Below are 14901 nucleotides of genomic sequence, written 5' to 3'. Positions count from 1 at the left end.
GAAAACAAAAGGCCACAGTCAGTGGGGGTTGGGGGGAGGTGCTGCAGGCGCTCTGTGGGCAGTGGTGAGGGCTGAGGGCTAGGCCCCGTATGCTGTCCCAGGCCCACACTGACAAGAGGGGCCAGGACGAAGAGGTCGCCTGCACACCCCACAGCTTAAAGGTGCAGCTTAAAGGTGCTCCTACAGCACTCTGGCCCACACATTGCTGGGCAGCCCCAAGTCCACAGCTGTCCAGGAGTCTCCTCCGCTATCCAATGGTGCAGTCACTCCAAGTGGGAGCAAGACAGGCCAGGCCCAGTGTGGTGTGACCATGTGCAAAGCTGTCTCTTCACAGGCCTCAGTTTCCTTATTTGTCAGGGAGGCTGTTAGACTAGCTGATTTGACATTTTATGACAAGCTCTCCTGCCAGGCACCCAAGCCTCTATGCTTTCCCCCTCTCGGCCCCCTCCCGGGCCCAGATGCCATGCTTCCTGTTCCTCTGGTCTCCATAGAAACCTCTGTCCCCTCGTCAGCAACTGCCTGACTCTTGACTTCCTAACTCTGCTGAGTCTGGTCAGAGCCCAGGCTGGCCTCAGGCCTGTCCCAGCGTTTTCTCTGCCTGGACCTGGAGCCTTTCCCCACAGCACAGCTCTGAACCACAGGTTCTTCTCACCTCATGCTGTCACCTTCAACACACTGGAGGCAGCCCCACAGGGTTCTAACACCAACAGCAGAGCAAACTGGCTGCCCCTCAGCTTCCCAGTGGAAGCCCGGGGGAAGCCTGTCACACCACACCCAGAGGGGACAGGATGGGAAAGGACTCATGGGCCCATCAACCTCCAGCTGCCTGCTGGGGCCCTGAGGACGACAAAGGATGCCATGGGAGAGACGGGCGTAGTGGTGCCTGGCCATACACCCTTGGTGAACAGGAGAGTGGCTTCAAGCAGCTGAGCTATGGCAGCTGCCAGCAGGGAGTGGGCAGCATGAGCGTCCCAGCTAGAAAGGACAGGACTCTTGGCCTTCCAGCCCAGACTATCTCACATTCCACATTAGTTTCAAGTGGAAAAGCCCAGAGGCTTTGAAATCTGCATCTGCCATTGCTTTCCTGGGCTGATCAACTACCCTTCTGAGTCTCAATGTTCTCATCTGCAAAATGGGATGATACCACTGAGTTCAGAAGGTTGGCATAAGGGATGTTCTGATGAGATGTTGGTGTAAAGCACCTGATAATACAATACCTGGCAGAGAGCAGGAACGTGGCAGAACCTACACCCACAGCAGACACCAGGCATGTGGATCGTGCCACCTCCTGGAGTTTGTCTCTGCCAGTGGCAGGGGTGGGAACCCAGAAAGGGAAGCAGGAGTACCCAGGGTGGCTACCACCCACAGTATGAGGAACAGAGCCTGGCAGCCAGAGCTACCTGGGTGTCGGCTCATGCTATGAGGAATGTCCTCTGCCCCTGGTACCAGGCCTGGCCCCCAGGGACTCCTCTGCCTCCAGGGGTGCTCATACAAAACCCCCTGTGGGATTCAGCCAGAAAGTCCACTCCCTGCAGTGGGCAGGCCCCACACCCAGCAGCCCCCTCTAGCTGCTCTGATCCAAGGTAGGGACAGCTGAAAGGGAGGCCTGTCTGGGGGCTGGTGAGGCAAGGTCCCAACTTCCCTACCCTACTCACTAAGGGGATCCTGCCAAAAACAAAACAAACAAAAATGCACAGTGGGGAGCAGGTGGGCCTGTATGGTAAAGGAGGCAATCAGGCCAGTAATATTTACCTCTGCTGGGTCTGCCCTGGCTGGGGGCAGACATTCCACCTCCCCTTTCCCTTTCCATCAGCTTTAGGAGACTTTCTAGGGACGGTGGTGCCTGGGCCCACCCTGATCCACCCCTCCCCAGACCCACCCAGACAGATGCAGGAGGGATGAAGCAGAAGGCAAGGAAAGGTTGGGGGAGCCCCCTTTGACCTGATCTGAAGGCAGGGCAGCAGGCAGGAGGTGGGCGAGTGGGTGGGGACTGGGGTCCCTGTGGGCAGGCGAGCCTGGGCTCTGGCTCCGGCTCCAGGCTGCTGGCTTCTGGCTGAGCAAGTCCTAGTTTGGAGAGTCAGCCGCAGTGGCTGCTCCTCTGCGCCCTCCCCCTCGTCACCCTCCTCCCCCCAGCCCGAGACAGCCGTTATGAAAATAACCCAATTGGTAACCGACTGCACTTCCTCTCCCAGCGGCGGCTCCAGGCCCTGCAGCAAGCAGTGTATGTGTGTGTGTGTGTGTGGGGGGGGGTACACACGCCTGCTCACACACAATCTCCAGGCAGAGTGACAGCTTCCCCTCTACTTGGCACTAGCTACAGTGTAGCCCTTATCTCTGCTCAGGGGGTGGAGTGGGGGGAAGGTCTGGGGAGGGAGAAGTGGAGGTCGGGCAGGCTCCTCTTCTGGCTACCTAACGCCTTTCGCACCCACTGGACAGGCTTTCGGGGGGGGGGGGGGTCTGGGGAAAGTGTCTGAGATAGTTAAGCACTGGCTCCAGACAAAAACCCCACAAAGATAAACATCTGTCGAGAGTTTCACAACTTACAAAGCACTTTTTTACAATCATTATCAGACAGGAGGCTTATAATTCCCCGGCAAGGGGGGCAGTGTGGTCCCAGCTGAACGGACAGGGTACCAGAGGCTTGTGGAAGCTGGTGACTGCCCACAGCTCAGAAGCGGCTGAGCTGGGTCTCCAAGCCCAGCTGAGGGGGCCTGTCAGAGCTGCCCTGGCTTGTGTCCAGGAGAGGCCAGCCGATGTCACACACTGCCCAGAATGCCGCCACCCCCTTACACTCCTGGCTGGCAGCTCACAAGCTTCCTGGTCCCAGGGTTCCCCTTATAACTCTTAAAAATTATTGAGGATCTCAAAAAGGTTTTATTTATGCAGGTTATAGCTACTGATATTTATCATATTAGAAATTAAAACTGAGAAATGTTTAAAATATTCATTAATTTGTTTAAAAACAATAAGCCCATTTCATGTTAATATAAATAACATAATTTTATGAAAAATAAACTATTTTCGAAAACAAGAACATTAGCGAGAAGGGGGCATGTTTTAATTTTCGGGAATCTCTTTAGTGTCTGCCTCAATAGAAGATGCCTGGATTTTCTTGTCTGCCTCTGTCATTTATCTGGTACGATATGCTGTTTTGGTTGAAGTATATGAAGAAAATTCTGCCTCATACCGACATATAGTGAGAAAAGGAAGGAGTATTTTAATAGCCTTTTCAAGCAATTATGTACAGTCTTCTTTGCTACTACATCAAAATATGACAAGTGGTAGTTTCTTAAAGGTTAGTGGCTACGTGGAATCTGAAACCATACCAATGAACTTTTCAATGGTCTTCCTGCATTTTGAATTTTGTAACATCAAGCATTAGTCATTGGAAAATATTGCTTTACTGAGTTATGAAGATCTTCTAAATGTTGACACATTTCATTATACAGTATTAAAAAAATCCCACCTGCTAACCTCACTACTGATCTCATTAGAAGACTCTTAAGTCCTGGGAAGCTGGCTGTCAGCCTCTAGATAGTGGATACAAGGTTTCCAAAATCTAATTTTCACTCCAAAGCTCACATTTTATCATTAGCAACAAATACTGATACTGTTTTTGAAGTGACAAGTTCACTTCATTCATTTTGAAAAAATGTCTGCCAGACACCCAGCTCAGAAGAGCTTTGTCTATCAGGTGTCCTTTCAAGTTAAAATGGTGTTCTGAAGTACAGCTTGCAAACGTGCTTTTCAAGACAACCATTAGAGTCTAGAGTGCCTTATGCATATTTCACATTTCTTTACACAGAATATTTAAAAGACATACACTTTTTTACTGCATTTTTTGTTGTGAGTATGGCGTGAAGAATACAATGGTTACTAGTTTACGTCAGGGCCACTGCCTTGGCCTGTGCCAAGGTTCCAGCAGTTTTACCCACCACTGCTTTTGCACCATCAGTACAAATATTAACACGGTAAAAGGGGCACAAACCATGGCAGCTCCAAATGTATTATTATGAAAATGGTTTTGACCTCACCAAGCCCCTAAAGGGTCTAGTCCCCTGCCCTTGACCATACTTTGGAAACCACTGATCCAACATAAATTTCAAAACCTCCAGCCTGACAAATGTGCCTTCTCTGGCGTGGCACTAACTCAGCCTTCTATGCCTTGACTCAAACCCTTGGTTCTAACCAAGCCAACCTATTCTCTGCCCACCCCCCACCCCCAATCTGGCTGTGCCTGAGCTCACTGCTGTGTCTCTGCACATGGCCTACCTTCTGCCTGGAATACTGACTGGCCTCCTTCCCCACCTCATATCAAAATCCCACCTGCTCACAGCTGCCCCAGCCAAGAATACATCCCTCCCACTGATAACTTCACACTACCCGTTTGGCTCCTCTACCACTGGACTCCTGGAAGTCCTGATTCTTTCAAATCCATATGCCTCGTTCCTCCCACACACCAGACCGCAAGCTCCTGGGGAGCTGGGGCAAGGTCTAGTGCATCTGGGCATGCCCAGCACAGTGCCTGGCAGCGAGTCCAGTGTTTACTACTGATCAGTTCAGGAGGAAGGAACAGGGAATTCCGTGGAGGAGGGGCCAGAGCCATAAGGGAAGAGAAGAGCTTCCTCCACCTTAGGTGCCACACCCAAGGACTGACCACAGACCCAGGCTGGCCCAGACCACTTCTCTTTGTTGGGTACAAGGGGATGGCAACAGCCTTTCTTTTAACCACTACCTTCCTCTCCTCTCCAAAGGACATGGAGAGTGACAGGTGAGGCCCCCTTCTGGGCTGAATGCCATTGCCACTCCATGTTCTCCCTGGTTTTCCTTATGAAACCTGGACAGCAGGATTTGGTGACATGAAGGCACAGGGTAAGGGTGGTGGGCAAGGAGGGGAAAGGAGGGGCTGCCTCAGGGGCTTGGGGGCTGGATGAGAACCCTAACTCTGAGCTCCTTGCTGAAACATCCCGTGTCTCTTTTATGTTCTGAGTCCCTGTCTCAGGGTCTGGCTCCTGGCAGATCCTGGAGAAACGTTTGTGGAGTGAATAACTGACTCATTCTTTTAGAGTCTCCCCTTTAAGCTATCCTCCACTGCTACCAGAATTCATTCTAAAGCGCCCACTTACCCTTGATTGGGTCTCTACTGTCAGCTGAGCAAAATGCAAAGACCTGGGCCTGGCAGTCACTAGGCCTCTCAGCTCCTCTTCCATCTTCTTTTCACACTTTTTACGTTTTATTTGACAAATATATAGCTCCTCTGTGCTAGACACTGTTCTAAGAATTTTACAAATATTAACTCATTTAATTTCAGAACAATAGTGTTATTATCCCTGTTTTACAGATGAGGAAACTGAGGCATAAAGAAATAAAATAACTTGCCTGTGGTCACACAGCCAATAAGTGGCAGAGCCGGGATTCCAACCCAGGAGTCTGCTCCAGGTCCATACTCTCGACCCCTCACTCTCTACCTCTAGATGCTTCTGTCAAACAAAGCACCATGGGTCCCTTTGTGCCTGTGCACTTGGCACTGTAGTCTCTCTACCTGGAGTACAGTGCCCCTCTTCTGCTTAGTGAACTCGCCTCATCAACTGCCTCATCTTTTCAGAGTTGGCTCAGACATTGGCTCTGCTGGAAAGTTCTCCCCAGCCCCCTTTCCCAAAGGGTTAGCAGCTCCCACGCTCAGGCCCTCTCTTGGTTATTCTAGGCTACCAGCGCTGGTTTACAAGTCTGTATCCCCCATCAGACTGTGAGCCCCTGGGACCATGTTTTGCTCGTAATTGCATCCCCAGAGTATAGAAGTGCAGGAAGTGGTTTGAAGAGTGAATGGAGGGAAAAGTGAATGGTCCAGGCTCAGCCTCATGGATCAAGCTGAGAGTAAAGGGTTTCAGACCAGCACCGTTACCCAGAAGCTGGCCAGCAGGATCCTGAGGCCTTCCTGCCAGCACCCGGTGGGCAAGTTGCTGGTTTGGGCTGAGCTCCTGTGTCTCAGAGGCAAACACTGAAACCGATCCCTGATGGGATGCCGATAAGTCTCCCTCCGAGTATCCCAATCCCCTGTTGGGAGTGTTACAAACCCTCTGCTGGCCCCCGCATCCCTCTTCTCTTGTGACCAGTCCCCCTTGTTGCCTTCTCCTGTGTCTGCAGCAGGTTCTCATTCCCCATCTGCCAGTAGCAGCATTCCCCCCTCATCCTTCATTCAAAATTTAACCACCCCTCTGAACCTTCTGATCATGTTGCTCCCTCCTCCATCCTCACAATCAGCTGTCAGCCCCTGGGACCCCACCCTGTCCCCAGGCTTCCATGCACCCACACAGGGGTGTTTCCCTCTGGCTTTGAGGCAGAAACAGTGCCTAAAATCTCTCTTGAGTGATCTTTTCTGAGGATTTGGACTTAAAGGTCCAGAGGGGTTCTGCCTCTGATCAACTATATGAACTCACGCCAAGTCTCTTACCCTGCCTGAGCCTCGATGTCCTCATCTGATAAATGGGGGAAATACCTACATCTTCCTCATGGGGCTGTTGCAGGCTTAAAAGAGAAAGTGTTTGTTCATGGTAACCAATTCCTCAGTTTACCGAAACTTAAAAAAAAGTAACTCCAGAGGCTTACCACGCTGGAACGCAATTTGGCAAAGACCATCTAAGCTGAAGATACACCATCCTGTAACCAAGCACTGGTGGGCACAACGCACAGGGAGACGCGTACCAGAACAGTTTCTGAAGGATTGCTTGCAAGGGCAACCAAACTGCTAACAACCTAAATGCCTACTGACAGGATACTGGGCAAATAAGCAGCCGTGCAGTTACAAAAGGAATAGTATATGGCCGTTAAAATGGGTTCACTGGAGCTCATGTTTCAAGATGTCCAAAACAATGGGAAAAACCTAAACTCAGAATATGTACAGTACAAGTACATATAAATCAAGTGCAAAGCCATACAAAACAGTACTACAAAAGTGTTGCTACGGATGCCATACAAAAGTGTTGCTACAGATGCATACCTACATAGGGAAAATTTCTGAAATAGGCATGGGGATACAAACACCAGAATGAGAACTGTGGCTTCCTTGGGGATGGAGACACAAGGGCCTCCAGCTCTACCTAAAGCAAATGTGGCATAATGGTAACTAAGATCCAGCAAGCTAACTGCTGGTATTACATTACTCTATATACTTTTCTAATTGCAAAATACTTAATGTTTTAAAAAATGTTCTTTAATAATTTTTTAAAAAGACACCCAGAGGGAGAACAGCTCTCTGAGATTGCCCTGGGTCTTTCAGGGATGGCATGGAACCCGGAGTGTATTCCTCATACTGTCTCATAGTAGAAACCCCATGTCTACGGGACAGGAAGGAAGGTCTCCCCCGAAAGGACGACTTCCAGAGGAGGGTGAGTGGGTGGCAGGTTGTATCAGTGGGGTGTCTGTGTGGGCTGGGGAGCAGGAACCAGCTTGCCCCTTTCACAACCACCCCCGCCTCAGTAAAATGTCAGCAAGCTGGGGAAGGGGGCGGAGAGACAAGCAAGCTGTTAACCCAGGAGATGCTGGGGCGTGGGCGAAGCAGGCCCAGGCTCCCAGACAGCTATTTTGGCATATGCTGTGATTGGGCTCAGCCCTGGCAGGGGAGAGGCCTCTACATGGGAGCTATGAACTGGCGCTCTGCCAGGAGCAGGGGAGAGGAGGCCGCTGAAAGTGGAGGGGGAGGGCTCTGGAGCCCTTCCTTTCTCTTCAGACCTCTCACCATGAGGTGCTGGGTACAGATGAGGCTCAGAGTGCTATGATCTCCTAAGCATCTCTCCCCAGGCCACAGGCCACCCGCTGACCCCAGGGTGATATCAGGGGCTCCTTGAAACACGTTCCTTGAGTCTTCTGCTCCCTGTATTCTGAAAGCAAGAGAAAAGATCATAGACTTGCCTCCATATCTAGCCAGGAAGCCACATAACACCTGCTGACAACCCTAGTCTCCCTACTCAAGGGTCTCCTCCAGCCCAGCCTTGCTCCCCCCCTCCCCCATTAGGATACTGGTGACAATTCTCCCTCAGGGTCCAGAAGTAGATAACTCAATGGGTCTTACTCCACTCCCACATGGGACAAAATTCTCTTTCAACCTTACAGAGCCTTCAAACCCCTTTTCAGGAGCCACCAGCTTAGGGATGGGAAAAATAAAAGAATGGAAGAAAAGAGTGCTACTAAGTAGGGCAGGATGGCATTGCGAAAAGATCCTTGGGTTTGGGCTCCAGTGAGAGCTGTGTGATCCTGGGCCACACCCTGACCTCTCTAAGCCTTGGTTTCTCGTCTATAAAATGGGAATAAAAACAACTAACTACAAGGTTGTTGTGAGGATTACATGAAATTTATGAATTTATAAGTTTCTGTAAACTGTTAGTTGCCAGAGAAAGATGAGCTGGGACATTGCTCACCTGGATGCACGGCAGTGTAGAGGAGGGTGAGAGTGCCCATCTCAGTCTCCCCTCTTTTTCCTGGGCCACACAGCCCTTGGCCTTACTCAGACCTGCTCTCCATCACCTAACCATGTCTCTGGTGTTTCAGCTGAGGAAGAAGGCAAAAAAGCAATGATGGCAGCCCCTCTGGGGCATGTGGTCACTGCTCTGGCCTACCCTTTCCCCACGTGAAACTGCCTTCCAAGGCTGCCATCTGTGACCAGATGCCATCCAGGCCCTGTGCTGAGGAGCATGGGGAGTACAAAACTACATTGCAGGCCCTATGTGGGGCTGATACCCTAAGGATATCAGGAGCCCCACACATGAAACAGAGAAAGCAATCCAGGGGAGCAAGAAATAAGTGCTTGGTACCACCCAGAGATGCACCCCACTAACCCACCCAGGAACCAGGAGAGCTGGTGAGCCTGGATGCAGGTGTAGCAGTTCCCTCTTCTTGTCGACACTGTCCCCTCCCCCATGCTGACTTAGAGAACTGCTCAGGTGGCAGAAGCAGCCTCCAGGAGGAGAGGCAGAAGGCAGGTTGAAAGGTGCCAGATGAGGATTTCTCAGAAAGCAGGGAAGGCTTTGGGGTCCTGTGATGTGGTACAAATTGACATAACTCTGGAGTTAGTGGACTGGCACTGGAATCCCTAGCTAGCTGTGAGACCTTGGCTCAGTCAAGGCCACCTCACTGGGACTCAATATTCCGGGAGGAGGAGGGGTTGGGCCAGGTGATGTGGAAGCTCACGTTCAACCTGCCTTCTGCTACATGCTGACTGGCTCCACCCTGCAGCCAGAGTATCAGGTAACTCACCAGTAGGAGGTGTCTGTGGGTCCACCCACAGCAGGTCTCCTGGTGCAAGAGGACTAGCAGGAAGGAGAATCTCTCCTCCCTTGCCCTCCCCACAATGGTGGCTGTCGCCCCCTTGTGTCGCTCTAGGATACTGCAGGGAAAGTTCCCTGGAACTTGGAACTCTCTTGCCTTTGTGAGGATATAAGGGACCTGTAAGCCAGAGGCTCTGGTGGGTGTGTGGCAGCGGATAGAAGACTGCGAAAGTCCTACCCCAGTTCCTGACCTTGGCCAGCTCCACAGTGACACACAATGCTGCATGGGGAACAGGCCGAGTGAAGTGAACTGATGCGTAGCTCAGCCACTGAGGTCCCTTTCTCTTCCCAAACTGGTGGGAACCCAGGGACTCTGTCTTGCACCTGCCTCTCTTGGCCACCTGGGCTGGCTCCTGTATTAGCCTGAGCAAGACAAACCACTCAAAGAAGCTCCTTTTGCTCCAGACACCCCGGCGCCACAGACCGATATTCACATCTCTGAGTGTGTGGCATCCCTCAACATGTCCCTCTCAATCATTACAAAACCAACCCAAACAGGGGCTGCTTCCCCTCAGGCTGCCCAGCGGGCACCCTCCGCCTACCTGGAATCCGAGACCATGCTCACTTGGGGCCATGTGGCATCACCTCTAAATGGGACCTATTGTCTCAAACTTGTTCCACAGGTGCATTTCCTGCCCTCTGGGAACTAATGACTTTGAGCACTTAATGAAGGGCAGGGGTGGCAGAGCCAGTGAGCAGGCTCCCAGGGACTCTGCAGGCTGAGGCGCCTTATGTCTGGATATGAAAAGTGCCAGGAAATTTCTGACACCCCTGGGGTAAAAAACCAGCTAATCCACAAGCTGGGTGCCCTGCCCAGGGTCAGGTTGCCAGCACCAGGCCAAAGGATAAGCCAGTCTTCCCTCCAGGTGGGCTCTGGAGGACAAGGAGGAGACGGAGTCAATATCCCTCCACTTCTGACTGACCACCCCTCAGGCCAACAGAATCTGAAAGGAAAGGATAGAGGAAAAGCCAGATGCTCTGGGATTCGGGCAGGGCCTACACTTCCTCTTCGGGGAGGGGGCTGATGATTCCCAGCAAGGACAGACGATGTGGAATAGAGCTGGGGAGAATCTTGGCTCCATTTTGTGTCTTACTGGGCTAAAAAAGGGGAGAGGGCAAACTGCTCCCACAGCAGAGTGCTAACTGATTGTAAAACTTTACCACTGAGCCAAGATCCAAATGCAGACTTCTCAACACGGCTTCAGCAGCCACCACCAATCTGCTGTCCTTGATGCTTCCTTCTAGCCACTGCCTACTCACTTATCGCGCCCTCAGCCCCAAGCTTTGAGGTGTGTATGGGGAGGGGGCAGAATGGGGGAAATGCAGAAGGCAGACCCCAATGAGAAGCAAGAGCCAGGTTAAGGATGAGCACGGGGCCCTGGCCAGGTGGCTCCATGGCTGGAGCATCGCCCCGTACACTGAAATGTTGCAGGTTTGATTCCCCCCAGTCAGGACACACACCTAGGCTGTGGGTTCGGTCTCCGGTTTGGAGGCAACTGATTGATGTTTCTCTCTCTCTCCCTCTTTCCCTTCCTCTCTCTCTAAAAAATCAGTAAAACATAACCTTGGATGAGGATTTGAAAAAAAGAGAATGAGCATGGGGCCAGGGGAAAAAACAGAGCGTTGGCCTCAGTTGGGGCACTGGGGACTTTTACTTGAGGCGCAACCAGTAAAGGTGGCAGGACCAATTAAACAGCATTAAAGGGGCAGTGCCCAGGGCAGGTGCGCTGTTCCAAATGTTTGCCCTCGCTCCCTCCAATCAAAGCGAGGGGAGGGAGGCCAGCTCCAGTGGGCATCTGATTCTCTGAGCTCCCAGGCTTGTCAGGGAAAGATCTTTCCTTCCATTGACCTCCCTGACTCTACTGGGTTTTCCAAATATATTCATTTCTGAATGCCCCACTGCCCCATCACAGGGCTACTATATAGGAGACACTCTTTACATGCTTCTGGAGGTGCTTTTGATTTTCTTCTCATTAAGCATCCTATTAGATCATTTAGCATCCCCAGAGTGATGTAATACCGTGGTTCACAAACTTGGTAGCACATCAGAAACACTTGGGAAGCTGTAAAGAACCGTCCAGGCCCTACCTCGTCACACATGCCAAGGGTAAGATCTAGGAATCTGTATTTCCTAAAGCTCCAAGAGTCACTGTGACGTTCTGTTTGGGAACCTGGTATACAGAGAAAGGGGTGTGGGTTTTAGAATCAGACTAGAGTTCAAACTCTTGTCTCTGCCTTGTACTTGCTGTAACCCTGGGCGAACTACTTACATTGTTGAGCCTGCGTTTTTCTCATCAATAAAAATGGAGAGTTAACACGTATCCTGCTTATTTTAGAGAATTCTGTAAAGGTACTTGGTTTTCTTGCTGCTTGTTCTTCCTCCTGAATGTCCCATAAGTTCATCCCTACATCCTACATTCACAAACCTGTGCCCTTCAGAAGTGGCACAGCCCCAGGACAGAATAGCCCAACGCTTGGTACCCTGTGGGCAGGGACAGGAAGCCTCTGGTGGAGCCCCTCCCTCCCCCTCTGAAGCCTGTGAACACTGGAGGCTACATCCTGCAGAGCTGGGTGTAAAGTGCTCCATCTTGCAGGGCTGTGGGTGACTAAACACAGGTATTGGAAGCTTTGCCCCCTTCTCGGTTTTATATGACATTGAAGCCCGCATGGCTTCCTAAGAGCCCACGGAGCTCCATCTGCCAGTGTGAGGCTCCAGATCTGAGTGTGCTTGATAACACAGTGCAGATGCAAAGAGCAGGGCCCTGGCTAGGGTAAGGTAGGCAGAGGGCATAGGTCAGCACTACAGGGACGCCAACCAGCACAACAGGAGAAAACTGCCCATGTTATAGGTGGTAAAGTCTACCCTGGGAAGGGACAGGGTAAAGCTCACGAAGCCTGGGCAACTGAAGAAAAGTGAGAGAGGCCTTGGGCAGATTCCAAGTGATCAGAGTCCAGTATGAGTAGGCTCTGGGGTCCTTAGCTGATTGGCTGCAAGCTCCTCAGCGACTGGAGGGCAGGGGGCAGAAGGAGAAAGTCCAGGGAGCCAGGTGGGTACTCATGGGGTTCCACCTTCCCTCACCTTACACCAGGGCTGCACTGGCAGGAGGCAGCTCCCAGCCAAATCCTGCACACATGCCATGAACTGCCTGCACTCAGTCTTTCCACACCTTCCCCCCAGTTCCTCACCAGGGTCTTGGTCAAAGCCCTGTTACAGGCACAAGATGGTGACATTTGGTGTGCTGGGGAGGGGGCAAGGGGAGCTTGAACAGAGAGCAGATTCCAGACTGCAGCCCACCCCATCCCTTTCCCAGCAGGGGGACTGAAAGGCAGGGGGAGAGGCACCTACTGCCGAGCAGAGAGAGAGGTCGGGGTCTCCCTGCTCATTAAGTAGAGCAGGTGGCCAGGCACCCCCAACGCCAAGGAGAGGCTTAAAATGTTAAGCGATTAAATCCCTGACCAGTGTCCCCGGACAGGCATGTGTCCTGACAGTATCGGCGAGGCCATGTTCTGCAGATGTCCTGTGGTGGCGGTGGGCAACCGGGCCCCCCCGAGGTCCAGGGGGCGGCCAGATGCCCCACCTCGCCCGGGCCAGGAGGCTCAGGGGGGCCCAGTTCTGTTGGTGCCAAGAAGGGGTGAGCGGCCAGTCCTGGGCCCTACCTGCTGGTGCCAGGGGGCTGAGGTGATTCGGTCTCCCTCTGGAGAGTTGGAAGCTGACCCTGCCTTGGTACCACGGAGGAGGAGCGCCAAGTTGCCGGTGCCAGGGAATGACCCCCACTCGGTGCCGGTGCCAGGACGCTGGGGGGTACTCCCCACGCGGAGCCAGCGCCGAGACAGCCCGCACCGCCGGCGCCCCGGGGAGACCTCTCGTCGGTGTCGGCACCGAGTGGCCGAGGAATGCCGCCCGGGGTCAGGCGCCGCGTCGCCCGATGCCGCCGTGCCCGCCCCGCCGCTGCCCGGCTCACCTGTGCCCGAAGAGCCGCAGCCCCGGGAAGCGCCGCTTGCTGAGGCGCCGCGGCGTCTTGTCCGGCTCGGGACCCGCGTCGCGCTCGGAGCCGCTGGACGAGGCGGAGGCCGACTCGGAGTCGCTGCTCCGGGCCTCGGGGCTGCAGTCCCGCGGCTCCATCCGGCCCTAGCCCCGGCCGGCGGCGGACCCGCGGGAGACGTCCATGCCGGGCCGGCGGCCGGGGCTCAACACGCCGGCTCGGCGCCGCCCGCCCCGGCCATGGCGCGCGCTCGCTCTGCCCGCCCCGCGCCGCGCGCCCCCGCGCCCCACGCCCAGGTGCCGGGGAAGCGGCCGCCGCCGCTCCAGGAAGTGCCACCAGCCGCGGCCGCAGGACCCCGCATAGCTGGCCGGGCTGCTGCCTGCCCGCCGCCGAACACGCCCCCTCGGTTGCGCTGCGGTGCCCGCCCGCGGCGCCCTCTACTGGCCGCCGGCCGCTCAGCAGCCCGCCTCGGCCTCCCAGAGGGGCGGGGCCCAGAGGGGCGGGGCACTCTAGCCCCGCCTCCTAACCCTCGGCCGGGCCGCCTGGATGCGGGCGAGCCTCCCGCCTGACAGCCGCACGGCGCCCGCCCAGACACGCAGCCTTTCCCTCCTCTTAGCCCCCCACCGACCGACCTACCTTATCACTAGTGAAACGGCGAGGGCGGCTGTCACCACCTCCCCTCCCACAGCCACTCGGAATAGACACTCACATCCACTAGAACAAAAAGTCACACAGAACAAACACGCCTCTCACACAATTGCGTTCGCTCATTACTCAAGCCAACCCATCCCGGCCTCTTACACTCAGAAATGGATACCGGGAACGTATACTCACACCTAAGTGACCCTCGCACACACTAACAAGGACGTACACGTTTCTCATGCAAATTCCTCTTTCCACAGTATTCACAGTTGCCTCCAACACTTTTACACACTCCTAACAAATGGCATGTTCCCGACACAATATCCAACAAAACCTGTAAATCTCTTATACTACAGGAATCACCTGCACACCTCTTACACACTCATAAATACATACACACAAGGACCGCGCTCGTTCACCAACACACACATCCACATAGAACACGCACACCTTTCTCTTATGCACAAACACGCCCAGGACAAGCGTTACACGTTGCCACATCCCTCTTACACACACATCACCCACCAGAAATAGACCTCTCAGACACACACAAACACACCCCAATGGCAGCAGAGGTCCCTTCTAAAGATGAGGAAAGCAACTGGAGCAAGGGGCACTGCCTGTGGTGGCACAGCCAGCGCACACGCTTGGGAATCAGCAGCTGGGGCAGCTCTGATAACCTCTGCAGGGCTGACAAAGGGAGGCCAGGAAGCTGGAGAGCAAGTTCTTCTTCCTCCCAAACCCTGCCACCCTGATGCCCATATCAGCTGCCCGTTGTTCGTGCTCCTCTCTGCAAAGCCACATCCTGTGTCACCTTCACTTTCACCCTCTCCCCTGGGGTTCTGACAGCCCATTTTTCCAGACTTAGGCAGCCACATATAGCCAATGCTGGGGTCTGTGGGAAATCCTGTGGTTTTGAGAAAGAGCCAGCACCGAGCAGCTCAGAACCTTCTTCC

The 14901-nt window shown here is 53.6% G+C and overlaps 1 protein-coding gene across 4 annotated transcripts in view; it reads right to left on the bottom strand.

Annotated features, from left to right (window-relative positions):
- Positions 1-13464, bottom strand: part of DGKZ (diacylglycerol kinase zeta) — a 29142-nt gene extending 15678 nt beyond the window's left edge. For all 4 annotated transcript variants that reach the window (XM_087821847.1, XM_087821848.1, XM_087821849.1 and 1 more), the window contains exon 1: positions 13283-13464. In XM_087821847.1, coding sequence (XP_087677973.1) covers positions 13283-13443 — 161 coding nt within the window. In that variant the 5' untranslated portion in view covers positions 13444-13464. The remainder of the gene's footprint in view (positions 1-13282) is intronic.
- Positions 13465-14901: the final 1437 nt, after the last annotated feature.

The sequence above is a fragment of the Miniopterus natalensis genome, chromosome 11, assembly GCF_054644295.1.
Source record: "Miniopterus natalensis isolate mMinNat1 chromosome 11, mMinNat1.hap1, whole genome shotgun sequence".
Taxonomy (NCBI): Eukaryota; Metazoa; Chordata; class Mammalia; order Chiroptera; family Miniopteridae; genus Miniopterus; species Miniopterus natalensis.
This window is presented reverse-complemented; position numbering and strand designations above follow the sequence as displayed.